Source organism: Leopardus geoffroyi, chromosome A3 (assembly GCF_018350155.1).
Source record: "Leopardus geoffroyi isolate Oge1 chromosome A3, O.geoffroyi_Oge1_pat1.0, whole genome shotgun sequence".
NCBI lineage: Eukaryota > Metazoa > Chordata > Mammalia > Carnivora > Felidae > Leopardus > Leopardus geoffroyi.
Genome location: NC_059336.1, coordinates 85,665,495 through 85,692,808, shown reverse-complemented (window position 1 = coordinate 85,692,808; position 27,314 = coordinate 85,665,495). Strand labels below are relative to the sequence as shown.

General features: G+C 41.6%; 1 protein-coding gene across 1 annotated transcript; it reads right to left on the bottom strand.

Moving 5' to 3' along the window:
- Positions 1-1,292: 1,292 nt before the first annotated feature.
- PLEK (pleckstrin) lies at positions 1,293-27,062 on the bottom strand. Its single transcript, XM_045446292.1, has 9 exons — positions 26,885-27,062; positions 16,877-17,032; positions 16,442-16,623; positions 14,715-14,806; positions 11,601-11,785; positions 9,737-9,841; positions 5,183-5,266; positions 4,440-4,509; positions 1,293-3,041 (listed from the first exon to the last, which is right to left on the bottom strand). Exons 1-9 carry the CDS (start codon positions 26,924-26,926, stop codon positions 2,905-2,907), a joined length of 1,053 nt encoding a protein of 350 aa, XP_045302248.1. The 5' UTR covers positions 26,927-27,062; the 3' UTR covers positions 1,293-2,904.
- Between the last annotated feature and the right edge of the window lie 252 nt (positions 27,063-27,314).

The following is a 27,314-nucleotide window of genomic DNA, read 5'->3' as shown; positions in this document are numbered from 1 at the left end:
TTTCTTAACCAGACAGGTTCAGATGTAAATCTATGCCTATCCTCTAAATATCACTTTGGCAAGTGATATTTCACTTCACCATCTTTCATTTCACCAGGAAGAATCACCCATGTTAGGAAGCCATAATGACACTTTGAATTCTCTACATACCACTGGATACAAATCTGCAGATTGTGTAATGGAAATCCAAGGAGTGACAGTCACCTAAACTGCAATGTGAATAGTGTCTTCTGGAGTTGATAGTGCACATCCCGCTCAGCCATACAGAGCAGCCCTTCAATGGGAAACGTCTTTTCCCCTAATGAAAATAGACTTCCTTAATAATTAATGGCCACTTAGAGACTCTTTTGCTTGCCTATTATAATCAGGTCTTATAAATTAAAAATTAGTGATACTTACTCTTCATTTTCCCCATATTTGAATTATTTCCTGGAATAGACTTACTTTGGTTTTTTTTTTTTTTAAATTTTTTTACATTTCATTTATTTTTGAGAGACAGAGCACGAATGGGGGAGGGGCAGAGAGAGAAGGGTACACAGAATCTGAAGCAGGTTCCAGGCCCTGAGCAAGCTGTCAGCACAGAGAAAAAGGCAGCACTCAAACCCACCAATGGTGAGATAAAGACCTGAGCGGAAGTCGGACGTTCGACTGAGCCACCCAGGTGCCCCAGATTTAATTTGTTTTTCAAAAAATGTTCTGGGTGCACCTGGGTGGCCCAGTCAGTTGAGCGTTTGACTTCGGCTCAGGTCATGATCTCACAGTTCGTGGGCTGGAGCCCTGCATCAAGCTCTGCACTGACAGCTCAGAGCTTACAGCCTGCTTCAGGTTCTGTGTCTCCCTCTCTCACTGCCCCTCCTCACCTGTGCTCTCTCTCTCTCTCTCTCTCTCTCTCAAAAATAAATAACTAGGGGCGCCTGAGTGGCTCAGTCGGTTAAGCATCTGACTTCCGCTCAGGTCATGATCTCGCGGTCCGTGAGTTCGAGCCCCGCGTCAGGCTCTGTGCTGACAGCTCAGAGCCTGGAGCCTGCTTCAGATTCTGTGTTTCCCTCTCTCTCTGGCCCTCCCCCATTCATGCTCTGTCTCTGTCTTAAAAATAAATAAACGTTAAAAATTAAAAAAATAAATAAATAAATAAATAAATACATAAATAAAATAAGATAAAATAAAATATGTTCTAAAGTCATTGAGATAACTTGAGAGATGAGAGATGGTATTATCCTCAGGAAGTGAAAGTGTGTTGTGGAAAACAAGAGTCATCATGGGAAGCAAAACATCAGAACCATCACACCAAAGAGATGTTAAACATGGTCATGTTTGTTTCAAAACATAAAGTTGACTCCATATCAATAAATACTTTTAACACTGAATATAGAAAAACTGCATGTTCTAAAAAGACAGCTTACTAAAGAATTGGAGAAAAGATAGCCTTTTACCTCTAGGCCGTTGATAAAACCATTCAGGAGTAGAAATAACCTCAAGGATATTATGTGGAATTGGGGGAGGGAAAGAGAGGAGTTGATAAAATCAGAAAGAATTTTCTGCTCTCCTTTTCTCTCTATAGCCTTAAAGTTAGAAATCTGAAGTTGGAAAATGCACCTTCACATATATACCTGTTTGGGGGTTTTTTTTGTTTTTGTTTTTGTTTCTGTTTTTGTTTTTCTCACTTTAGGGTTAGAATCACTAATTGGTGGACAGGGTCAAAAGTTGAAACAGGTACTCAATTTGAATCTAGATCAGATCACTCGGGTTGGTAATGGGTTCATAAGGCCCCATGGAGGCCAAGCAGGAGCAGCTGCAGCTTGTGTCTAAAGCTCAGGTATTACCACAATATCATTAACTGGAGAATTAAAGGTGCTGCACAATGTTGATGGCCACCTCAGTGAGCTCTGTCTAGACTTAAGTCCTCTCAATGTTATCTTTGTATAAGCCCATCATCCAATCTTCCAGCCTTTGGTCCAGTCCCTGCAGCCTCTAGAACTGGAGGCTATACATTAGCTAGCCAGCCTCCAGACCCCTCACCCATGGAGAGAACCCATGGAGGGAACCCATCTGGCTACTTTTTTCTGCAAACATTCAAACGAAAGAGAATCTCAAAGATTTGGAGTCCCCCCCCCCCGCCCCCACTCTCAGTTACAGCCAATGGTAGAGAAATGCTCTGGGAAGGGACAAAAATACACCCATCTCAGGTCAGCATCGGGTGGGAGTAGAATATACCTGCTCTGGGTGGCTTCTGGGCATGGAAAAGACCCTCAGCTACTCCTGGCTTCCTTGGATCATTTTCTCAGAAGGTATAACTCTCCAGGCTATGTGATAAGTAAGTGATAGAAGGCTTCAACCTAAAAGACAGCACTGTGGCACTGGTTTTCAGGAAGTTTCTGGTTAGAGTGAGGAAGGAAGAAGAAAGTCCTCCTTCATTCTGATACACAATCTAATGGCCAAGAGCAAGAGAAGGTGGTGAACAAGAACAAAGGAGGTTTATGCCTAGTCCTTTAAGTGTAGATTGGTAACAGTTTTAAAGAGCAGAATATCTCAGGTTCTGAAGGCCAGGACTGAGCCTAGCAGGGACACTAGCCGGACAACTAGACACACTTCACTTCCATGGGTATTAGAATCACAGGGCTTTTGGTTTTTAAGCTCAGGCCTGGAGAGATTAAGCAGGGAAGCCATGCCACACAGCTTATTATATCTGCGTGGTGGGACACAGAGAGGTTTCAGAAAGCAATGCGATTGGTGCAAGTGAACAGGACGTGGCATGTGGTTAGTTCTATTCAGAACCACTGCAGACAAAAATTTCCCAGCCCTGAGCCCTTTATCATCAGTCTGTTGCCAGAAGTGGACAGGTCCTAGGCCAAGCTTATCCACGGGGTTCCCTTGGGAGAGTGATGATGGGCTGCAGAAACATCCTCACTTCCCAGTCCGAGAGGCCACCTGGATGGCTTTGATCCACTCGGTGCGCTCCTTGGCAGTGGCCGCTTGCAAGAAATAATGAACTTCATCAGCTGTGATGATCTCAAAGAGGTTTTCTTCTTCGCTTTTCCTGCCTGGTGAAAAAGAAAGTGAGCAACAAAGCACATGCAGAGACGCTGCCCAGTCACCCTCCTTTTGCAAGGAATGAAATTTTTATTTTTTTAGTATTCTAAGAAAATTAAATATGTGACTTTCAAACTTATCGTCATTGTATGATCATATATCTTTATTGTATAATCATACATATATAGAGTATGTATATATACTATAATATGCTACAGTATACTAATACTATATATAGATAGCTAGATAGATATGGTATGTATATAAATAGGTACATAGTATGACTGTGTGTGGTATGAGTGTGTGTTTAAGAAATAAGTAAAATACTCGACAGTTTACAGTTTCTTTTACAGTTTATGAGCAAACTAAATTTCCTACTTTTGCATGCCAATAAATGAGTACCTCTACGAGAGCCTAATGAGTACTTTTCCTCTGCTCATAATATAAGCCAAGGACTGACCCTAATATATTAAAATTGAAAATAAAAACAAAAATCCAGACCCACTTCCGGTAAAAAATACAAGCTTAAACTTGTTTTTATCAGAGGCTAAGTTAGAGTCTGTTGAAAGATCGAAAGGCAGTTAACTGGTCAATAGCGCGACAAGACTTAAAACATCCACCTCAAATCAAAAATCGTAATTCCGTAAGAAGAAGACAATGAGCAGATACAGGAGTAGTCAAAAATCTAAGCTTTTGCAGCTGTAGTGTTTTCCCATCAGCCTTTATAACATCATAAACCCAAAATGACATGGCAAAACCAGGGTTGGGATGTCTAAACCACATCTCCCCAGTGATACCCCTCATTTCTGCATCTGTGAAGTCAGTCAACACCAGCATGGCTATTCCATTCACCACATCATAGACTTGTGAGCTAGGACCCAGAGGTCACTGGTGCAACCCCTCACTCCAGAGGAGGAGCTAAGGCCCAGATTCATTAGGTGGTTCACCCTAGACCATGCCACTAACCGACTAGCACAGACATAACTGCAAGTCAAGTGCACTTTCCACTCACTGCACTGTCTCACTGCACAAATGTTCCTTTTGCTGTGGGAGATTTCCTGGTCTGGAAATGTAAAAGGTCCCCCTTTAAGGAATGCCATAGGTCAATTACAGGCATCAGGAGGTAACAAGTCTCTCCATCCAAGCCAGTTCCAAGGGGAAGGTTTTTCTCAGCATTGCTCAAGGATTTGCTCAAGTCATCCACAAAGCCACTCCTCCTCTCCAAGGCCCAGAGAGACAGGGCAGCATCTGGGAGAAAATAACTCTTGTTTTCTCCCAGGTTTCCAGACAGAAATGCATTCATGCTTAGCCTGATTGATTAAGTCAGTTATTGATTGTTGTTGGCTCAGGATGCCCAGGTGTGGAAAGGAAGCGTGAATAACCTCTCTCAAACAAAAATTCATTCTTACCATCTGGGTTGCTCTCCACTGAAGTCACTACACAGCCTCTCAAGTGAATTGCTCCCAGGGGATCTTCCCCCTAGAGAAGAGAGGAGCCCTCATGTTATGTTTCCAATGTACAATGCACGAACATACCTTATCCTGTTGGTACAAAAGCCGTACAGACTCACTCTGGTGTAGATTAGGGCACCCCAAATGGGTAAGAGTAGAAGGAGACTAAAGAAAACCCCTTCCTGCACTGTAAGCAGGGTCTGTAAGCCCTGCACTGTAAGCAGGGTCTGAGGACCCAACCCAGATGGGTTTGTCTTTACGCTTTAGAGTTGACTCCTTTTATTAAGGAAAAGGCCCTCTTCTGAATAAACAACAGCCCAAATGGGTGGACTTAAACAGTGCTCTCATCCAAATTGGCCCAGAGGAGGAATTATCACTGTTTTTCATATTAAACCAAGAGCAATGAGTTGGACTGGTTGAGTCCCTCTGAAAGTATCAGATCAGGGCAAACAAAAACAAATGAATAACAATATAGTGATATTTTCTTTCATCTCTGAGCTCGTGCTGGCCTCAAAGCCTAAGACTGCAGATCTTTGCAGTTAAGAGGGGAGAGGAAAAGGTAGAGGAGAGCAGGAGAAAAAGAAGTGGGAGGGTAAAGAGGACATGGGGATATAAACAGAGCAGAAAGGAGAATGGAAAGCCCAGATAGCAGATGCAGTGGAGGTCTGAGTGCAATAGATTTGTTGACCACAGGATCTCACCCCAGCAGGGTCATAGTAGTGCAGGTAGGCAGGGTCTTCTCTCAGAATGAACTTCCTCACTTTCCAGTTTTTCCTCCTGTGCCCCTTTATCCAAGATCAACATAAAAAGAGGCATGGTGAGTTCTTACATCACTCTGTACATATAGTATCTACATAGTAAGCTTTGTTGAACTGAAAAAAGAAAAAGATGAAATACCAACTTCAGGAAAACGAGGTCCCAACCCAGGTCTTTGTCGGGGAGATAACACTACGGCCAGTGAATAGTTTGGATGTTATGAAATTATGGATTAATTATTTCTAAGACTGCCTTCCAGGTTTAGTATTACATAAGACAATATTTTATACAATGTACCTACATGGTTGTTAGGTAACATGGAAGATATAAAGAGGTTAAGACATAGCTCTACTCTTTAGAGCTATAGTTTACAGTCTATGTGGAAATGTCCAAACCAAGTAATTGGTATAGATAACAGATTTCAAGGGAATTAAATGTGGGATATGTCACTGTAGATTTGGGATGTCAAAGAGAGCCTCTGCACTTAACCACAGAGGGCACACAGGAGACAGATGGATGGGAAAGAGGTGGGTGGAAAGACTTGACAACAAAAAAGCATAATGGGAATACACAAGGCATATGCAGACATTAATGAATAAGACCAGTCTGGCTAGAATGCAGGGTTCATGAGGCATGTTTGGGAAAGTGGAAAGAGACTTAAAAGGTGGGGGTTGTTGCTGATGGCTTCTGAGTCAGAGGTGAAAAGATTACAATCACATTTTAGGAAGATTAATATGGCGACCACATGTAGGATGGACCAGCTGGCTAGGTTAAAGATAAGCCAGGGAAAAGATACTAAGGTAAAAAGAAGTTCATTAGGAATTTATTGCAACAATCTAAGCACAGAATTATTAGGAACTAACATCAGGTAGCAGCAATGGAAGCGGGAAGGAATAGTCACTGTGACAGACATGATGAAAACACATAGGAACTGGGCTTTCCCAAAGAATGACACCATCCAGACTGTGGGTTTGTAGGGCAGGATTTATGTTTTGTTGACCTTTGTTCCTCCAAAGCCCAGCCCTATGCCTGATACATAAAATCTCACCCCGGAAGCTGCCATGTATCTGCTTGTAATTTCCTTGAATTATACAGTTTCTTCAATCAGCTTATAATAATTTTTTTAATGTCATGGTAAACCTAATTTCATTATTTCCTCCAGAAAATTCAAATGACTTAAATATCTCCAGAAGAAAAAAAAGTGTATATTAGATTAGACGATATACAGTTTCTGTCTTGCCAATATGAAGCATATCATTTAATTCTAAAGCACCATATATTGACAAGCACATATACAAATTTTCCAATACTTTTTACTGTGCTCCTATAGAAAAAAAATGAAACATTTATGATGTTAGCAAACAGTGTCTCCTTCATGGTGCCAAGTCTAAGGAGTTTAAAGGGAGCTTTCAAGAATGAGTCTAAGTTATATTGGCCAAGGAGCTCATCTCCAAAGAGGCTTTTACTTGTTTGAAGGATGGAGCCAGGAATCCTGTAGAGTCATATGGGAGAACAGACAATATTTCTATCTGTTATGTCATATCTAGAATGGCTTCTGTATCAATTTCTAAAATTCTTTTTACGAATTCTTGTTCTTTGCCTTAGGTAATAGATGCTAAAGCTTTTGCCTTACACCATTTTTCCTGATCTGTGAACACACATTTCATGATCTCTCATGCAATCACTGGGTGAATAACGAGTTCTTGTGAATCAGTGGAAGGGGAAGAGAATAGGAAGAGGTGAAATCAGCCAACTCTGGTCAACTACCTGTTGCCTTTAAGCTCTCATTGACATCACAATGTGACTCACTGAAAAGCTTAATGTTAGTAAGTGGGTCTCTGGCCATCCTTCATGTAATGAGTATTTCCTGGGGGATTTTAAGGAATGTGTGCATGCCCGGGGTTTCTAAGAATTGTTGCTGATCTGCCAGCCACTTATATTCAATTTAATTCTCTCTACAAATGTTTATTATCTATTATAGACCAAGAAGGATGCTGAGCTCTGCAGAAGATATGAGAAAAACATATGATATATTGTCCCTCCTTATCAAAAAATCTATACATAGTTTTGAAACCAGATACTTTGTTCATTGTCATAACAGAAGGAACTATTTAAAAAGGGATTATATTAAATATAATTCACTATCATTTATCCTCAAATTTACTACATCCCCCAAGTAGAATTATTTTCTCTGGGATGGGAGAAGTGGGAAGAATTGGGTGGGAGGGAAGGACTGGCCTCCAGTTGAACACAGCTACTTCCCGCCTGTGAGGTGTGGGACACAGGTGCCCTTTTTCATGATAAGCCTTCTACACACATTAACCCTGCTAACTCCCAGCAGCAGACACAGAGTGGTTTAGCTTTGTGACACTTGGAGAACATTTTTTAATTCCTTCAGGTGATTGTGATATGAACCAGGGTTATAAACCACTGAGCTAAGAGATTGGAAACATTAAAGGGGGCCATCAATCAAAATAGAAGAGGTTTCTTTTCCCTCTCACTCCTGCCAAAAATTAGAGGAAAAAATATTGTAAAAAAAACAAAATCTCTGAATGCACATAGATTGTTGTTTTCTTCATAGTAAAAGGAGGCTAAGAGAGATTACTATATTATAGTGATATTTTGATAGTAGGATAAGTTAGCTTTGAAGAAAAAGGCTGGCTCTGTGGTTCTCAGCCTTGGCCACACACCAAAATCACTTGCAGAGCTTTAAAATCCAGAGACCCAGGTTTAATTGGCCTGGGGTGCAATTTTAACAGATCCCTGGAGGACTAAAATGTACACCAGTTGGGCCAGCTAAAACTAAATTGCACTTATCAAAAGCCAATTAAAGGAAGGTGAGGAAAAATACAGAAGTAAGCCTGCTTCAATTCCCCATTATCTTCAACACACATTCAGATAACCATTACCCTCAGCCAAATTTTTGACCAGGAATATGAGGATGTTTGGCACAACTAGAGGAAGCTTGCAATAGGCAAACTCTTGCCACAGACAATTGCCAGAGCCTTCTCTATAGAAGGCTGGCCCTGCTCCTATACTTCCCCTTTGATCTAGTCAGTGGTCACCCTGTCATAAAAGTTATTAGAATAGTCTGTGAATTCTTTTTAAATCCTTGCTGAATTATCTTTAGGGACCCTGTTCTCTCAAAACCTAATGTTAAAGTAAGTGTTTCACACTAATGCTCCCCTTCCCTAGTAAAACTCAAAATCTATATCTATACCTAATCTCAACTAGTTCAAATTTCTTCTTTTTAAATGTGAGTATATGGTCAACTTTGGTTCTTCCCTCTTCACCTCGGAAGTTCAAGGTCCTCTCATGACGTAAGTCAAATCTCAGTCCCACAGTTATATACTAAGCAGTGCCTTTAAGACAGATCACAGCACAGCAAGGAAGTTAAAACCTCGGCCTTATGAAGCAGCTTTGGTTTCTATGATACCATATGCTAGTATCAATTTTTTTCACCCCGAATATTCTCATGTCTTCCTGTTGCTTTTTCCTCTACCAGGTGTTGTCCCTGGCTTCCTCACTTAGCCCCAGCCCTTATATTCCCTTACCTCTTGGCATTCTGTGCCTTAGCACCTGGTAACTAACTAGAGCTGTCCGGTTCACCCCTGCCATTGCTTCCCAGACTGACAGTGGCCTGTGACTGTGGAGACCTGGTGACTGCATAGACCCCCCCCCCCCGCCCCGCCCAGGACTGAGTGCATGCCACCTGACTGGATCTGACATTTGTCTGCTGCAGCTCCTGCAGAGTTGGCTTCAGGCATGTCCTGAATTTGGTCTCCCCATGACCTACCCACGGTCTAGAATATGACTTCCTTGCTTTCAATGGTATGTAATGTTCCTCTTCTGAGTGTGGCCTATTCCTGTTTCCTGGTCACTTTGCAAGAAGGAGGGATAGGCGAGTGGAAGTACTTTTACTGTGAAACATCTCTGTCTTTTGGATGGCACCTTTTAGACAATTGATTTCTTCCAACTAATGAAAAGGTCATTATTATTTTTTTTTGAAACATCTCTTTTCCCCATGATATTCAAAAAGAAGAGTTTCCCCAGGCGCCTGGCTCAGTCGGTTAAGTATCTGACTCTTGATTTTGGCTCAGGTCATGATCTCACAGTTCGTGGGCTCTGCACTGACAGTGAGGAGCCTACTTGGGATTCTCTCTCTCTCTCTCTCTCTCTCTCTCTCTCTCTCTCTCTCTCTCCCTCCCTCCCCTATTTACACCCCCTCTCTCTCTCTTAAAATACACAAATAAACTTAAAAAAAAAAAAAAAAGAAGAAGAGTTTCCCCATTTCAAGGTGCATCTTCTACTCTACCTGCCTCAGTCCTCCTGTCCTAAAGTCACTTTGATCATCGACTTAGCTTTTTGTCTTTCACTCTGCAGGGCTCATTTTCTAGTTGAGTATTGGCCAAATGAACCAAATATTATTTGGTTAATTTAGAAATTAAGAGAAGCTGGTAAAGGGGAAAAGACTGAAGAGAATAGTGGTGACCACTCACCTGTTTCAGTAAACATCCTTGCTTGATAACGACCCCTCTGAATTCTTCTTTCAGAATCACATCGTCATCACTGGAATTCTCTTCACAGAAGAACCCGCTGTCTGGCTGTTGGGAAACCAAGCAGTAAGTTTGTTTTACCAGTCTTAGGCATATGGCTACTTGTACCTTCTCCCCTCCCTTTCCCCTCCAGCCACTGGGGTGGTTTCCTTTTCTCCTTCCTACTGTGGTTCATATCCTGACCTAAACTTTAAAGGTTGTCCTTGGTTAGCTCATTTCCCCTCTTCCTGTTTCTTGTCTCTAGATGCTTGTTTCTTGTTTCTAGATGCTCCACTCGAGAGTGATTTTGTCAATATCCTTTCATCCTCTTGGGTTCTGCAAACTGTATTCTAAGTCTAGCTCAGCACATTTCTTCCTTCAAAGCCTTCCTTCTCTTGGCACCTCATGGCCATATCCTTGAAAGTAGAGTTAGCTAATTTATAAGACACTGCATAACACAATCTCCATTATGACCTTTACCACTCAGCCCCTTCCACTTTGAGAAGACTGAGAACATGATGTGTCCAGCTTCATGTTCTAAGGTCAAGAGCAAACTGGGCCTTGCTCAGCTATAAGCAAGTAATGAACCATACAGAGGAAGAAGAGCCACTCTGGTGGGTATTTTTAGAATCTCACATTTAAATGGCTATAAACAACCAGATCAAAGGTCTAGAAAGAAGAAAATACTGACAGTGGAACTTCCCCCATAGTGAAATGAAACTCTCTTGGGGATATTCACTTCATTTTTGTAAGAAGATAGTTCCCTTAAATAGCTTCCTACCTTTTATGCCCTGACCCCAAATTGAAACAAAACTGCCAAAATCCCCCTAGAAATCCACTGTCGCTGGTTTTCTTATTTGGCCCAAGTTTAGGTCCATATTGTGCAATATAGTATTTCCCAATCTGTGGTAAGCATACATGGAGGTAAACAAGATGGTTGGGGGAGGGGACATGGATGAACACATTTTGTGTTAATTGTAGGGGTGCCTGGGTGACTCAGTCAGTTAAGCATCCGACTTCGGCTCAGGTCATGATCTCATGGTTGAGCTCCACGTCGGGCTCTGTGCTGATAGCTCAGAGCCTGGAGCCTGCTTCGGATTCTGTGTCTCCCTCTCTTTCTGCCCTCCCCCTGCTTGCACTCTCTCTCTCTCTCAAAAACAAATAAACATTTAAAAAAATAAAAAATATATATATTTAGAAAAATACAACCAGCACATTGTGATTTTACAGATCTCCCTCTAAAAAGGAAGCTCCCTGAGGGCCGCAGTTTTTGCCCATTATTTTTTTTTTTTTCCACCACTGTATCTCTTCTGTCTAGGGAGAGTGCCTGGAATGTACTAGGACCTAATAGGTTTTTATAAATTAATTATTGCTTAGAATAAGAATAAAATTTTGGGTGCCTGGGTGTCTCAGTCAGTTGAGCATCCAACTCTTGATTTCAGCTCAGGTCATGATTTCACAGTTCGTGAGACTGAGCCCCATGTCGGGCTCTGTGCTGAGCATGGAGCCTGCTTAAGATTCTCTCTTTCTGTCTCTCTCTGTCTCTCTCTCCCTCTGCCCCTCTCCCCTTCAGTGTTCTCTCTCTTTCTCTCTCTTTCTCTCAAATTGAAAAAAAGAATAAAGTTTTAAAAGTCACTTTAAAGGAAACTATTCAAGTAAACAATATTTTTCTTTAAAGTGGATATAGCAGGCGTTGGAGAGGTGAACAAGTCTCTACAGGGTGGGGCCCTTTCTTTTGCACACGTGGGTATGAACTAAAACCAACCTAGAAACTGCGCAGGGCATCCCTCATCACAGGAAGAGTAAAGGGGTAGCATTTTTCACTTACGAAGTAGTAGAAGGCATCAGGGTTGTCCAGGAAAGGGTTTTCAGCAGTTCCATCCACTGCATTCTTGGACAGTTCTCCAGCAGGCTGCAGGTACCCTTCATTGAGCAGCGAGGAGGCAATCATGAGGCCTTCCTGGCGATTCCGAACAGACTTATTGGAAACCAGCCAGTCGATGACACAGTTGCCTGGATGGGACCATCAGAGAGAAAGTTAACACTCCCTACCAAGTTACCAAAGAACAAGCCACTGATAGTCACCCCTGAAGAGCTCTAGAGCACCCAAGTGTCTCACTTGTCTCATCTTCCCTGTTATTCCAAGAAGGAAAAATGAAATCAGCAGGATAAATACTTCTACATGCTCCTTAAGGAGCAATCCAGACGTCAGAGAAATAGGTTTTACAAACTCACTCATTTACTCCACTAATGAATTGACACTTATTGAGCATCTACTAGGTGCTAAGTGCCGTGATGGATATTAGGGATTCCCCCTCAGGGAATCTAAAAGGGAGAGATGGGATGTACTTAAGGATTGTAACAAGCATTCTGCTATGGATCAATGCAGTTCAGTGGAGCTACTAGGTCAAATCTGCAGGAAGGTGTGGAAGCGGGCGGGTAGGGTGGGGGGCTAGTCTACGCTGTTGGGAAAAGATTCATAAGGGAAGTGGCATGGGGCTCGGGCTTAAAACATGAGTAAAATGTTTGCCAAGAACATAAAACAGGGCTGAGAGGAACCAGCACAGGCTGATAAAGCAGCAGCATGGGAACAGAGGCCCACAGGCACGAAGCAGCCCCTTTTGGGGGCAGAGGGCAAAGTTGGTGGAAAGAAGGTGAAAGAAGACAAGAGAGAGTGAGGAAGACACAGAGTGAGTGGGAAAGCTTAGATGGCATACTAAGAAATCTGGCAATGAAGGGGCACCTGGGTGGCTCAGTCAATTGAGCATCTGACTTTGGCTCAGGTCATGCTCTCACAGTTGGTGAGTTCAAGCCCAGCGTCAGGCTCTGTGCTGACAGCTCAGAGGCTGGAACCTGCTTCAGATTCGGTGTCTCCCTCTCTCTCTGCCTCTCCCCTGCTTGCACTATGTCCTTCTCTCTCTCAAAAAAAAATAAAAATTGTTTTAAAGAAGATAAAAGGGAATTGACCCATCATTTGGATTATTAGCAGGCTACAACTTTGAAGCTTTACATGAAAAATGACATATTCTGTATAAATGTAGACAACCAGGGAGCCAACGTAACAGGCAATAGCTTCCTGGTCATCAAAGCAAGAGCAATAGGATATACTACCTTTGAAACATTGGTTAGTGAGCCTTCCATGAATATCATATATGAGACACTTTTACCCACTTTTATTTTGTAGAAGGATAAACTAATTAATACTGCATTTCTGCTTTTAAACCTCATAGTGACCCTTAGAAAGTGCTAGGGGAGTAATTACAGACCTCATTTAACAATGAGAAAATTGAGACTTGGAGAGTTTAAGTGACCTTAGGCCTGAGTTACACCAGCAATGACCCCTCACTCAAGTGTTCTAACCCTGGAGTCCATATGTACTCAGCTGGGCATGCTGAAGCTTGAAAGACAAGTTCAGTCTTCCTTTTGTCCAACATTTAAGGTCCTCCATCACTTTTCAGCAGTGCCTGAGTCCCTGTCTCTGCCATAGTCTTGTTTCTCCACTGAGACCACCTGACTCCCCCAGAAAAACTTGATCTACCTGAATTTCTAGAACTAATACTGACCTTCAGTGGGGAGGACTTACGAAGTTCTAGCCCTGTACTATGGGACTCAGTAACACATACACAGGAAATAGGTATGGCCTGGACCTTGCCCCCAGACCTATTTCAGAACCTCTTCCTTGTCTCCTTTGCTAGAGGCTCTGTCTTAGTGACATCAATCCTGCTAGAGTTAAGGCCCTGCCTTCCTCTTGTCAGCTTCCCTTACCACTGCCCATGGCTTGGTATCTTGATTCCAAATTTCATCCCTGACTTTTCTAATGTTAACAGGCTACAATCTTAACTCTCTGAGGCTGATTCCTATGGGACACTACCCTGCTACTGCAGATCACACTTCCTGACTTTGTCCTGAATGGTTTTTGTGAAGTATCTATTGATTGGATATCCCCTCAGATTCTACATCGGTTGTATCTTCCCAGAGATTTTCTCTCTTGATCTTTTCTGTCACCATAAATAAGGCATGCTCAGCTTCTGACAACCTAATCCCAACTGTGTGTCCCATTTAGCCCCCTAATGAACCATCAGCCCTGCTAGGCTGGTCATTTTCTTCTTCTGGATGCATATTCCGTATATCTCTGCCTCATAACTTTGTCCTCACCATACTTAATGAAATGCCACCCAACTCTTTGAGTAAAATTTAAGTCTCTACTTCTATGTCTCAACATAGAAGTCTCAACAGCCCCCTGAGTTCTTTCTCTTTTCTGGACTCAGAATTGTCTGTGCAGACATGTGACCTCTTAATTATAAAAACCACCCTGAGAGCTCACACTATATAGTATTTACTGTATACCAGCCACTGTTCTAAACATATTACAGAGAGCCTATAAAGTAGGTGCACTGTGATTATCGCCATTTTATAGACAAGGAATGTGAAGCACAGAGAGGCTAAGTTATTGGCCTAAGGTTTTATAGCAAGTAAGTGGCCGAGCTAGGATGTTAACTAAGGCAGTCTGGCTCCAAAGAATATGTTTTTAACCTCTATGTCATCCACCTAAATTTGTGACACTTAATGCCGGATCCTGTGCAGCCTCACACATCTCTAGTATTGTCACTTAAATCTTACATTGTATACCGTGATTCCTGTTTATCAACTTATTCAACTCTGTGTCTGTTTCAACATAATGCCATTTATTTTGGGTTAGGGGTGGAGAGACCCTTTGACTGATTAGCTGGAACTTCCAAAACTTTAACTTGAACAGCATAGTTCTTTTCTGCCTTTCCTTCTGCTTCCACCCTGGGGACATTCAATTTTCATGTTCACCAGCCTGAGTTCTATGACCCCGTTCACCCACCATGCTTCATACACCCTCCCACACATAAGGCTGAGCGAGAACTACATATTGCCTTCCCCAGCTGCCCTATTTCAGACCTGCCATGCCTTTTACCTGTGAAGCAGTGATTAAAAATCTTCTTGTCCTTCTCTAGATTCAGCTCTTTTATTCCTTTTTCAGTGTCTTTCATGGACAGATACATGGCACTGTGCAGACATGAAAACAGATGGATGAGTGGGGAGTCTTTCAGAATGGCAAGTCCTCTCTGGAAGTCACCACCTTGGAAAGGCCTGCCATGATCACAAGTTTCCCCGCTCCTCAGGTGGCCCCTGAGCCTGGTCTCTCCACTGGATCAAAAGTAGTTAAAGGGCTGGTTTCATATTTGTATAACTCTGTGGCCTATACAGCATTCAGCAAAATGTGCTAGGAAGGTATTTAATGTCTCTTACACTAAGAGACATTAAGCTCTTTGAGCTCTTTGGTGATATAACTCTTAGCGCCTGAAATAGAGTTGCCCCAGTTAGGTGCCAAGAGGAGAGGTTCCTGGGGCCAATTGTTCATACACATTCTAGATCTTTAATTGCCCTCAATCCTCATGTCTTACTTCTTTAAGTGTCCTTCAAGAGACCATCTGTTGTAGATATTTGCCTCCAAGAAAGAAAATTTGTACTAAGCTTATCTCTTACTCTAAAAATTATGAGAGATGGCAAATTCTCATTTTTGGCCTTGAAGTAATAAACCAAAGGTGGCCTTATCAGAGAAATTGCAGACAACAAAACAGAAGACCGTTTTTGTGTATCCTGTGGTTCCATGGAGCACAAACATCATCCCCACATAGCACTGACAGCTGTGGCTGGAAACATGGTCACTTGACAACCCCTCCCAGCAACTACAGCTGGACTAGGCGCTGCCTCTTGGGTCTTTACCAAAAGCTTTATTGGTGAGAGAAGGTGCTCATTCCCACCAAGCTCAAAGCGCAAATTTTATTAAATCCCTGTGATATGCCAAGTCCTGTGGTGGGCTTGCATAAGGGGTTTCTTCAGTCCCCTCCCAGAAACCCTCGCCATCTTGTAAACAGAATCCTTGTTGGACATGTTAAGCAACCAACATGGAATTCTTCCTGGCAGGGCTCCCATTTCAGCGTATGTCCAACACAAAAGCAAAACTAGCAAGAAGTGAAGAGACTCCTAAGGAAAGAGGCTCTTGTGGTAGGAGATGTGAAACATTCAGGAAGGAAGAAACCCTGTTCCCAACCCCTGTCAGAGGCAGAGTTTACCTGTGAGCCTCTAAAAACCTTTAGGTAAAAACTCACGCCTGCAAGTCCAAACCAGCCAACAGAAAAGTCCATTTAAACCAAGTCAGGGCACCAATGACTTCTGCCCAGGATGGTTGTTCACCCTGGCTGGCTCTTGCTGGCTTTGTAAATGCATGAAGTTGAACCTGAAACCTTACTTGCCTTTTCCTGCCTATCTAGAGATCCTGAACCTTTGTTTCAAGACTAACTTATTATAGCTACTTCAAAAATGCAATTATGCATTCTCTCTCTGTCTCTATCTCTCTATCTCTCTGTCTCTCTTTCTACCAAGGTTGCACAAAATGAGGGAATTTATACTGCATTAGGCTCCTCTCCTCAGCTGCTAGGCCTTGGAGAATCTATGATCACTCCTTCAGACTCATGTAAACATCTCAGTACACCAAGTGCCAGCATCAACTTGGAGGAGTGGATACAGCCTCAACTTGGAGGAGTGGATACAGCCTCCAAAGCAAGCCTTGGAGCAGGATCTGTTGTGAGATTTCCATAGCGAGGGGGCACGAGGGTAGAGTGAAGCAAAGAAAATCACCCTAAGTCAACGGTTTCTGGCAGTCGAATGGACCTCCTGGTAGATTTCCTTGCAAACTTCTGACCTCCTTCAATGCATTTAATGGCCTTCTTGATGTCTCGAACCCAAGCATCTCTCTCCTCCAGGAAGGCTGCCTGGAAGAAGTGGTCCTGCTGTTTGGTCGTAGTGATCTTAAACACAAACTAAAAATCAAAACACATCCCATTAGGAGTGATTCCTTTCAAAGGTCTGAGTTCCCTTAGAAGCACAGTAGTTGAGTCAACCCCATTCTGGAAGTGCTTGGCCAACAGAAACCCAAATGCCTAGGGCTGAGTATGGGTGTTGGTAAGAAGAACAGACCCAGGGAGCACCATTCACATTGTAGGCTACACACAGGCTCAAATGTCAGAGCAAGGTGTTACAAGGTGTTCATCGTGGCTAGGAATGTTGACTCACCATCCTTTTGCCAAAGTCTTGACAAGGACTAGTCAGTGTGCTTCCTTTCAGGGGGATCATTCCTTTGGGGCTGTTGTCACTTTTCTTCTTATAGAATTCAATTCCATCTTCTAACAATACAACCCACATGGGTTTCCAGGTGTTGAACACACTTCCCTGTAATGAAACAAAAAGAGCTGTGCCACAGTGTCTTCTAAAATGGTTCTATAGATGGTGCACAGCTTGGTAAATAGCCTAGTTTTGGCCAGTGTGGATTCAGGTGATGCACGTTGGTCACACGACCAGGCTGGTAGGAAAGCAGCCTTCAGGGGAGAAGGGGACTGCCATTCCGCTGAAAACTTTAAAAAAATTTTTTTTGAAGATAAAATGTATATACCTCCATAGGCAGGCCTTAAGCTTCACATGGCCCATTACCAAGAGAATATGGTATGGCTCTCTAACCCCCTTCTTGTGCATTTCAGCCACAGAAAGCCTTATTTTCTGCTCCCAACTCTGCCCACTGTGTTCATTCCACTTAGGGACTGCAGATAGATTCTATCTCAAGTATCAATTCAGACTGAATAGTAACTGATGCCTGAGGCCAGACTCACTGGAAAGTTACCATAATCCAATAGCTGTTTTGACTATGGGCATGGAGGCCATAAATGGTATTGGCTAGCTGCGGTTACTGCCATCCTTTGGTCTAATCAGATTTTATCTGAATATGAACATCAAGAAGAAACTCAGAGAGCAGCCTTGTGTATGAGCATAGATAAGTTGTATGAAAATCACTCGCAAAATCATCTATAATACAGCGAGACTACCCACGTCAGTGTGGCCTTAGGAAAATCCTTATTTAAAATGTTGGGGTTAAGGGGCGCCTGGGTGGCACAGTCGGTTAAGCGTCCGACTTCAGCCAGGTCACAATCTCGCGGTCCGTGAGTTCGAGCCCCGCGTCAGGCTCTGGGCTGATGGCTCAGAGCCTGGAGCCTGTTTCCGATTCTGTGTCTCCCTCTCTCTCTGCCCCTCCCCCGTTCATGCTCTGTCTCTCTCTGTCCCAAAAATGAATAAACGTTGAAAAAAAAAAATTTGTAAAATGTTGGGGTTAATGCCAACCACCCTTGTAGCAATAAATCAACCATTCTGACTACATCAAGAAAGTCTCTCTTTCTTGTCCGTATTTTGGGAGGACTTTGGAAAAGGAAGAAGTTCTTTGCCTCTCATCTTTGAACCCATGGTGTCACCTTGTCATAACCACCACAAAATAGAATTATCATCCAGTTCCCAGCAGATCCTGCTGCTTATCTTAAAATACTAACAGCTTCTATATAAAGGTCCAGTTGCCCAAAAGGAAGACTATTTATACAATGAAGATAAATACTTGTGGGACTATCATTTTGCTTGTTCATGTGTTTCCTTTGTTTTAGTTACTGAAAAAAAATTTTTTTTAATTAGAACACACTATCTCTCTTCTGCACAGGCAGAATAACTGTCCATACTGACACTAGATTATTTCTCTTTTTAAAAAATGGGCAATGCCAGACACTATGCCGATACATCAATCAAATGCCTATCCGTTTTACATCTATTTAAGAGAAACTCATATTCACATTATAAAAAGCCCCTCCTATAAATCAGTAAAAAAATACAAATGATCTGTTTTTTTTTTAATTGGCAAAGGACTAAAAGAGGCATTTTATTAAAGAGGATATCCAAAAAGCCTCTGAAAAGGTGCTCAAAATCATTTTTTACTAGGGAAATGCAGGTGAAAACAAATGAGATACCTCTGCACACCCATGAGTGTATCTAAAATTAAAAAGATTGAGAAGGGCAAGATTTGGAAAGGATGGTAACTGGAACTCCCATACATGACTGGCAAGAGTGCAAAATGGTGCATCTAATAATGGAAAACTATGGAGAATGTCCTAATTCTTAGAAGATAAATGTTGAAGTATCTAGGTGTGAAGTAGCATGATGTCTGCAACTTATTCGCAAGTCTCTCAGTATAAAAATATGTGTCTGTATTTATACAGAAATACAGAAGCAGGGAAGAGAGAGCAAAAGCACCCTTGCGTTAACAGTTGATAAATCTAGGTAAAGAACGTATGGGTAATCCTACTATTTTTCCTATTTCTCTGTGGGTTCAAAATTTTGCAAAAATTGAGAAAACTTAATAAATAAATGAACAACCCATGACACTAATATATATTAAAATTTGGGGGGCACCTGGGTGGCTTAGCCGGTTAAGTGTCCAACTTGGGCTCAGGTCATGATCTCACAGTTCGAGTTGAGTTCGAGCCCCTGTGTCAGGCTCTGTGCTGACAGCTCAGAGCCTGGAGCCCCCTTCAGATTCTGTCTCCCTGTCTCTCTGCCCCTCCCATGCTCACGCTCTGTATCTCTCAAAAAAAATAAAAATAAAAATAAATGTTTTTAATTTGGGATATACTTTTAGAGAAATATGGGAAGTCTATTTAATAAAAAAGTAAAATAACTAAAAGTAATCAAAGATATATTCACAGAGCTAGGAGTAAGAAGCTGGGCTAGATTAAGGAGAAAATGCCTTTCAAGTCCAAAACTTTATATCCTACCTCAGGTCTCTCAAAGACTCATAACGGCCAGTCGTTCAGGGCTTTTGGCCTTGGAATTGGAATAAACTGGGAGAGGTCAGCCAGCATTCCATTCCTTCTGTAGAGAATTAAAATAAAGGTACTCCAGAGCCAACTGTTCAAAATGAATTTGGGCTTTCCTAATTCAAATGTAGCCTTAGGGACTCTGTCAACTTCCTCAGAAGAGAATGTGTCATCTGGGATTCGGGCTCAGTATGCACAGTGAGGAGGCCAATATTCTGTGAAACAAAAGAAATCTGAACATTGTAAAAGTGGAAACTCTCTTCCAGGCTTGGCAGCAATTAATTAGGTGAGGGTGATGAAATTGTGTGTGATCTGTCTCCTCTCAGCTATTACTGCAGCTTCTCGCTGGACTACACTGACAGCATCTCTCTTCAGCCACGCCTGCATTTACCCCTTCTGTCCCCAGGCACCTTGGTGCTCATTCAATAGCACACCTGGAAGTGTGATCATAGGAACGTCCAGGCCAGAGAGGCAGTCAGGGTCATCTACCAACGCGCTCATCATACAGGTAAGAATGTTGAGGCCCAGTTAAATGACTGGGCCTACTACACCTGACCAGTTAATGCAGAATTGGGACTAAATCCAGGTCTCCTAATTCTCAATTTTATGCTCTTTCCATTTTCCCTCAGATGCCATCTTCCTTTGGGTTCTTGCATAACTGTAGTTCTAGACTCTAAATCAAAATGCTTAGGCTACTTAGCTAGCCATATATATAAGCTCAAATATATATATATAAATATATATCATAAATACATAATATAATGTATATTACACAATCATAGTTATATATAAATAATCATAAAACATCTAAACCATATTACATCATGATTTTATAGATGTATAATAGATACGTTTTATGATTTCATACATATATATGGCATACGTCTGTTTTTTCCCATTATAGGCCAAAACCTAAACTTTCATATCACAGTGGGCTGGTTTCAGATGCTGAGTCAGATTTAAAATTTCCCAGTGAACAACTGCTCATTATCATGGGACTGGTATAGTTTCGCGCACAAGAGTCTGACAATGCATGACACCAAAAGAAGAAATCTTAAAAGACAAGACATTTGGCCATATAAAAAATTAAACTTCTGTACATTAAAAAAAAAAAAAAAAAAAAAAAAAAAAAACCTGCAACAACTGAAAAGCAAACATAAATGCATGGCTATTTATAATATAATTAAAGGTTAATATTTTTAATATATTTTTAAGCCCTTTATAGCCAATAAGAAATATACAAACCCTCCCAATTTTTTTAAATGGGCAAACAATATAAACAGGCAGTTCTCAAAAGACGAAAAGCCTGGGGTGAATAAACATAAAAACGTACTGCTTCAACAGAATTCAGAGAAACACAAATTAAAATTGAAAAAGATACAATCTTTTTATTAGTAACTTTTTTTAAAGATGTATAAAATGTATTGGGGAAGATTTTGGGGAAACAGGCATGTGGAAAAAAAAAAAAAAGGAGCTCTGTGAGTCAGCAGTTTGATGTAGGCTGCCAAAAAAACTCAAGTCATTGCAGGCTGTATAAATAGAAGCACAAGATCTAAAGTGATGAAAGTAATACTCTAACTTTAAATGGAGCATAACCAGTAGGTGACAATGGATCTGGAGCTGAATAGCCCAGGCTCAAATCCTGGCTCTGCCACATTCTAGTAATATAACCTGGAGCAAGTTTTTAAACCTCATTTTCTACATCTGGCTAATGGCGATAATGCTACTATCTATTTCTTAGTGTTATTGTGTTTTTATAAAATACTCCATGTAAATTGCTTAGGGCAAGATCTAGAACACAGTAAACACCCAGTAAATACTACCTATTGCCTGTAATTCTGTACTTATAGGTGCACCTGGAGAATGACCTTGAGTTCAGGAAACCTTAAAGCTGCAGATGATCGGGGCCTGTTGGCATCTCTCTCTTGGGGAATTGTTGGAGGAAATGCTAGGTTTTAGCCCAAAAGGAGACAGGCAGAGCAGATGAGGACTGTCCTGAAAGGTGTGAAACATTATCGTAGACTGTTTGGAGGCCCAGTAGGTGGAGGTTTCAGAAAAAAGTGGTTTGCTGCATACCTTCAGGGAGAAATTTTAATTAGTGAGTTTTCCGTCACAAGCAGTACTACAGCATGCTTGTTAGTGGTTTAGTAAAAGGAATGCAAGCCACAGATGGGAAAGTTCAATGAAATACTTTTTTAAGTATTCCTTTCAACCCTCAGATTCTACACATCTATTCCAAAACAAAAACAAAAACAAAAAACCCTGGTGTCCCTTCTGTCCCTTATGTCTTCTATTTACAGATGCCCTACCAAACCTTGGGTCTTACCTACAAGCCAAAAATGAATACATCTTAAAAACATTTAACATGACCGTCTAAAAATGAATACTCCATTGAAAATTTTTTCTAATACTTCAAAAGTTACTATGATATGGAGCCCTGATTTCTCAGTTTCCACATGTCTTTTTCCAGGAAATTTCTTTCTTTTTGAGACATGTTCATTCAACAAATCATGATAAAATAGCTCCTGTGTTTCAGACACTGTCCTGAGTGTTGGGGTATAAAACTGACCAGGAGGCAGTCTCTGCTGTCAAACTGTTCCCAGTCTACCCAGGGAAGAGAGTGACCTTGAACGACAGCTCCAGTTCAGTGTGACCAGTGCGCAAACTGGGGCATACTTTGTTTTGTGTAGCTTCACTGAAGATTGCCACAACTCATCGCTGAGGGTTGGGGCAATCTGAATTTGGTGTTTAGAACCCTTCCTAAACACCTCCCACAGAGTGCAAACATCTCGTTTAACTTCTCCTTTCTCTCAGACTTCTCTTTTCATACGTTGACGTGTGGCTGGAATTCAAAGGAAATTACGTTTTGAGCAAAACTGCGTATCTAACTAAAGCAGAACTGTGAGTGAGTAGGTGTCGTCTATTCCCCCACACTCATGGGACATGTTATTTTAAGTTGCTGTTGTATTAAATTAAGTCCTCATTTCTGGTACATCATAAATTGTATCATCTAGTTTTCCAAACTAATCCATGAAATCACTTGTATAACATCCCAGATAAACCTTCATTTTGTACCTATGTAAACTCTTTGAAGGCAAGGAAACTATTCAGTAGTATATTTTTTATATGAGTAAACTCTTCCACGTTGGACAATTTCTCAATAAAAACATATCGGGTGAGCAAAATAGAAATGGCACCGAGTGCTCAACAAAATGATTTCTTGAGTCCTAAGGATTTGGGTTCAAATCTCAACCTCGCCTCTCCCAGAATGTGTGGCTTTAGCCAAGTGACTTAGACATTAGTCTCCTCATCTGTAAAACGGACATGTTGCAAAGATTAAATGAGATAATATACTTAAAGGGCTTAGCACAGCGGCTAGCTTGTAGTAGGTGCTCAAAAAATGGTAACCACATAGACAGATTTCACAGTTTGTAGACAATACTGTGAAATCGTTCTGGTATAAAGTTATCCTGGGCGCCACCCATCCCAGCAACAGTGCTTGGGAGAAGAATATCACTGCAAAATGAGCGCAGGAGGGCTACAAGAAACATAGTTAGGCATGGCTCTTCATGACACTGAGTCCACACTGCTGACTTCAGAACAGCTCTGCCACATAATAGCTGCGTGACCTTGGGCAAGGCCCTCTGCCTCTCTTGTACCTCAGTTTCCTCATCTGAAAGGAAAGGATAATCGCTGTGCCCACTTTGTAGTGTTGTTATAAAGATTACATGCATTAGTACATCTGGTGCTTACATCTGTCTTTGCTGCACAGTGAGCACAAGTGTTAGCTGTTATGATGGAGATGGGTCAACAAATGAAAATTGCTGGGAATTATTTCACAGTAGCGTGTCCAGAAGACAAGGTAGCTGTACAAAAGGATGCCTGGGCTGGGACTCCTGACCCTTCTGCTCTCTCTTGCACCCGAGTCTTTCACCTTTCCACCACAGCTTTCTGCAGCCTTTTTCTTTCCTGCCCAAACACCCTCGTCCTTCTCTTTCCCACCGCTCTGATTCCTGCACTTTCGCCCAGCCTCACAGGCCACCCCATCCCGAAGCCATTCTTGGGATCCGCCATGCTGCATGACGTGTCTGCTAGTTGATTGTCGATCTGTCGACAGCGTGGTTTGCTCCATTAACCTCTAGGAATGAGGTTGATTTGGGACATGACTTGGTGGAGTCTAGGTTATTCATTGCATGGAAATCTCTCCTCTCTCTTTTTTTAAAGCTATGATTGATTATAAACATATCCAAATCAGTAGTATGTTTTCAAGGACATCCAATGACATTTAGGTTTATTGGCTAGAATTAACCCCCAATCAGAGAGAAAGGAAGGTTGAGGTTACTAAACCCAATCTTGCCCACAGTACAGTTTGTCCAGGCCCCACTGTAGCTCTGGCAAATTCGTCTAACCTCCCTTTTGCTGGCTTGGGTAAGCCTGCCTTCAGACTGTTACATGGGATCAATGAGATGTTGGGTTTTGCCGTTACACAAGCCTGGATTTGAATCCCAGGTATTCCTCTTACCAGCTGTTTGACTGTGGGCAAGTCACTTATTCTCTCTGAGCCTTGGTTTTTTCATCTGTAAAATGGGGATAATGATACTATCTCAGAGGGTGGTTGGGATTGAATGAGATCATGTTCGTAGGGTGGCTGGCTGCTAAATGGTCAGCTCCACGTGCTCTTTTTTTTTTTCCTTAAAGTCAAAAGTGGCAAGACTCTGAGACAAGCGAATCTAGGTCTTATTTAGAATGAAAAGATTGCAAAGTGCCAGAATCATGTATTTTCCTTCCTTCACATAACTATCATTTCTATGATAAAGAACTGAGGCAGGAGTTAAAGGAGGAAACCTGAATTGTAAAATGTGAGCAGTTATCTTGCACAAAAGTACAGCAGGGGTGCGCCTGGGTGTTTCAGTTGGTTAAATGTCCAACTTTTGATCTCAGCTCAGGTTTTGATCTCAGGGTCGTGAGTTCAAGCCCTGCATTGGGCTCCACTCAGGAACATTTCATAGTCATTGCCATTGACTGTTGACCCCAAGATTTCGGACTTGACAGAATTCTTGAACCACCATTTCTAATGTTGTATTTTGCCACCCCGAATTTCTTATCTCCAATAAAGTTATTTCACAAAACAAGACATAGGGAAAAAGATATTCTTTGTTACTACAAACATATCTTAAACTGGAGTAAATGGAGGGACTTCATATGTTATTGCTTGTCGTGCTTTGATATCAATAACGATAGTCAAGACATCTAACAGCCTTGTCAGAGAAAGATTTCCATTGTCCTTTCTTCACTATTAACTTGGCAACCAACCCAGGCACCAGTACATATCCCCATTAGCATCTAGAAAAGGACCTTTATTTACTGAAGTGTATATCAATACTGATATTAATAATCATGGTCACATACACATAGCACCTACTATGTGCTAAGTTCCTGACATACAGTTTTTAATCCAAATGTGTGAGGTAACTGGAGGAAATTTAACGTCTAAAAACATTTATAGGAAATTCTGGCTTCAGGTGTAGTTCTGCAGCCAACAAAGGGAACATTTCTGAACCAAGCATGTCTTTAAAATGACAAATAAATGAATCTTACCACAAATACTGTTCAAAAGGTCCCAGAGAAAAATGCAAAAATTATGGAAGATATAAATTGTAGACATGAAAATTATGGAAGATGGAAATTGTGAAAATTTTCTAGATTGGCTTTTATAGGCAATAATCTGAGAGCATTACTCTCACTGACTAAAAACTATTTATTACTATAAGTCTGTAAGCTTGACAAACCTCCTTCATCCCCATTTTCTAGTGGAGCAGCCTCGCTTATTAGAAATTTAGTCTTCTGTATTTTTTGTAGTTTGTGGAGTTTAAAATGTGAACATACAAACTTAATAACAGCAATTTTCATTGCAAAATGTTTCCATTCACTTGCTCTTGTCTGAATACTAGCCCCAGCAACCAGGATAGAAATGTCCACACTATTACTGGTTCTCAAAGAGAATGTTGGCACCTATTGCAAAGAATCCACATACACCTCTGTGTGTCAATGTGTGTCTTTTCCAAGGATGTTTCAAAGTAGCTAGAGATGTTCTGCTAGCTAAAGAGCCTATCAGCTGTGGACTCCTTTATTCTCCAGAAGCCACTTATAACTCTCACTGTCACAAATGCATTACAAAACGTATTTCAAGTTACACTTACTCTAGGAAAATCTTGGTGTACTGGACAGAGTTCAGCACAATGAGTCAGAAACCCAAGCCAGAGAGTGGGTTTCTAGTGTCAACCTCTGTCTTAGCCATGTGACCTTGGGTAGTCGCCCGGCTTCCAGGTCTCAGTCTCCTCTTCTGGAAATGGGGTATTGAAGCCAGGTGACCTGAAGTCCCTTCTAGCTTTAAATCAAAACAGAATCAGGCAGCAATGAGTGCTGCTTAACCCCCTCTGAGGTAGAACATTTTAGGCTAAAATGTTAAACCAATGAAGGACCTAAAACAGAGTCACTTTAGGTGCTCATTCGATTAACGAGCTGGGCTTCTGAAAGAATGTACTTAATTCAGTTCACTTCTCACACACTGAGCTTGCTTGGGTCATCGTGAGAGCATTTGTTCACGTAGGTGTTGCCCACAGGATACCAGCCCATCCTGTGTGTGAATTCACACAATGACACGACATACACCCAACATTAGGAGAAAAACAGTGCTAACAAAATTCAACTTCTCGATGCCATACCAGAGAGACTAAGTATTTTTTTACTAAACTTGTCCCTATTTCCTAATCTTTAAAATCACTTCCTGCTACCTTAGCAGTACATTCAGAATGATGAATGAAGAGATTTGAGCCCAATTTCAGAAAAAAAGATAAGGTTTTTTATGCACCAATTCTAAGAAGATGGCCCAAGAAATAAGCAACAATTACTGTGTCATTATATCATTTCTCTTTAATCCTTTTCTTTTGTCCTCTCCTCCAAAAACAAGTAAATAAATAAATAGGAGGAGGAGGAGGATTTAAGTTACAAAGGAATAGTCTCTGAGTAACCTGCATAGGAGAAGAGAGTGAGTCTTCTAGCATAATATACACATGTGGCTCATGAAAAAAAAATGCTCTAAGTCATTATTTAGGTTTTGCTTAGGCCCCCACCTCCCATATCCTGCAAACTGGAACAAACAAGATCAAACTGCTGATGCCTGAGCTTGATTAGTTCACCTTTAAGAAACAGAATGCCGTGGAACATGTGCTGGCTTCCCTTGCAACGGTCTACAGGCTGTGATGCTCTCCTATGTCAGCCCAATAGGTTCAGCATAAACCGTTCCTAAAGTGACTGGGGATGGAGAGTCCAAAGCTGGACACCGATCATCCCCAACGCTATTTTCAGGGATACCCTTGTACGTGGAACTTCTGCTTACCCTCTTCACAAGGTAGCCCTCCCTGATCCGCTTTGGCTCCATGTCGGATGGACAAACAGACAGCCGAGTCCACTCTCAGACAAGTGTCGTTAGAAGCTCAGCCTCTTCTGAGAGCTGAGGCAGTTGTGGGCTGCTTTTCTAGAGCGAGGTCCCTTTCACAATTTCCCATCTGCTGGTGATCGCATGATCACATCCTCTTCCTCTCACTGGGGTGGAAGACCGGAATGAGGAACTGCAGAGAGAAATAACCCATTCTTTGCTAACATCGAAAACTTACTAAAAGTGCAGTTGGGTTGAATATTTACCCCAGGTAAATTTTTGTTACCATAAACAAAACCATTCTTCTAAAGAGAAAAAAAAATTGGTGAAAGGAAGAGGTAGATGAACAAGAAAACCTCATTTTGTTTAGTTCTTATAAGAAACCCCTGGG

Coding starts and splice junctions, on each gene's coding strand:
- PLEK (XM_045446292.1), bottom strand. CDS start 26,926: ATGGAGCCAAAGCGGATCAGGGAGGGCTACCTTGTGAAGAGG. Junction 16,624..16,876: donor AAGACTTTGGCAAAAGGATG/GTGAGTCAACAT, acceptor TTTGATTTTTAG/TTTGTGTTTAAGATCACTAC. Junction 9,842..11,600: donor CTGATGCCTTCTACTACTTC/GTAAGTGAAAAA, acceptor GTTTCCCAACAG/CCAGACAGCGGGTTCTTCTG.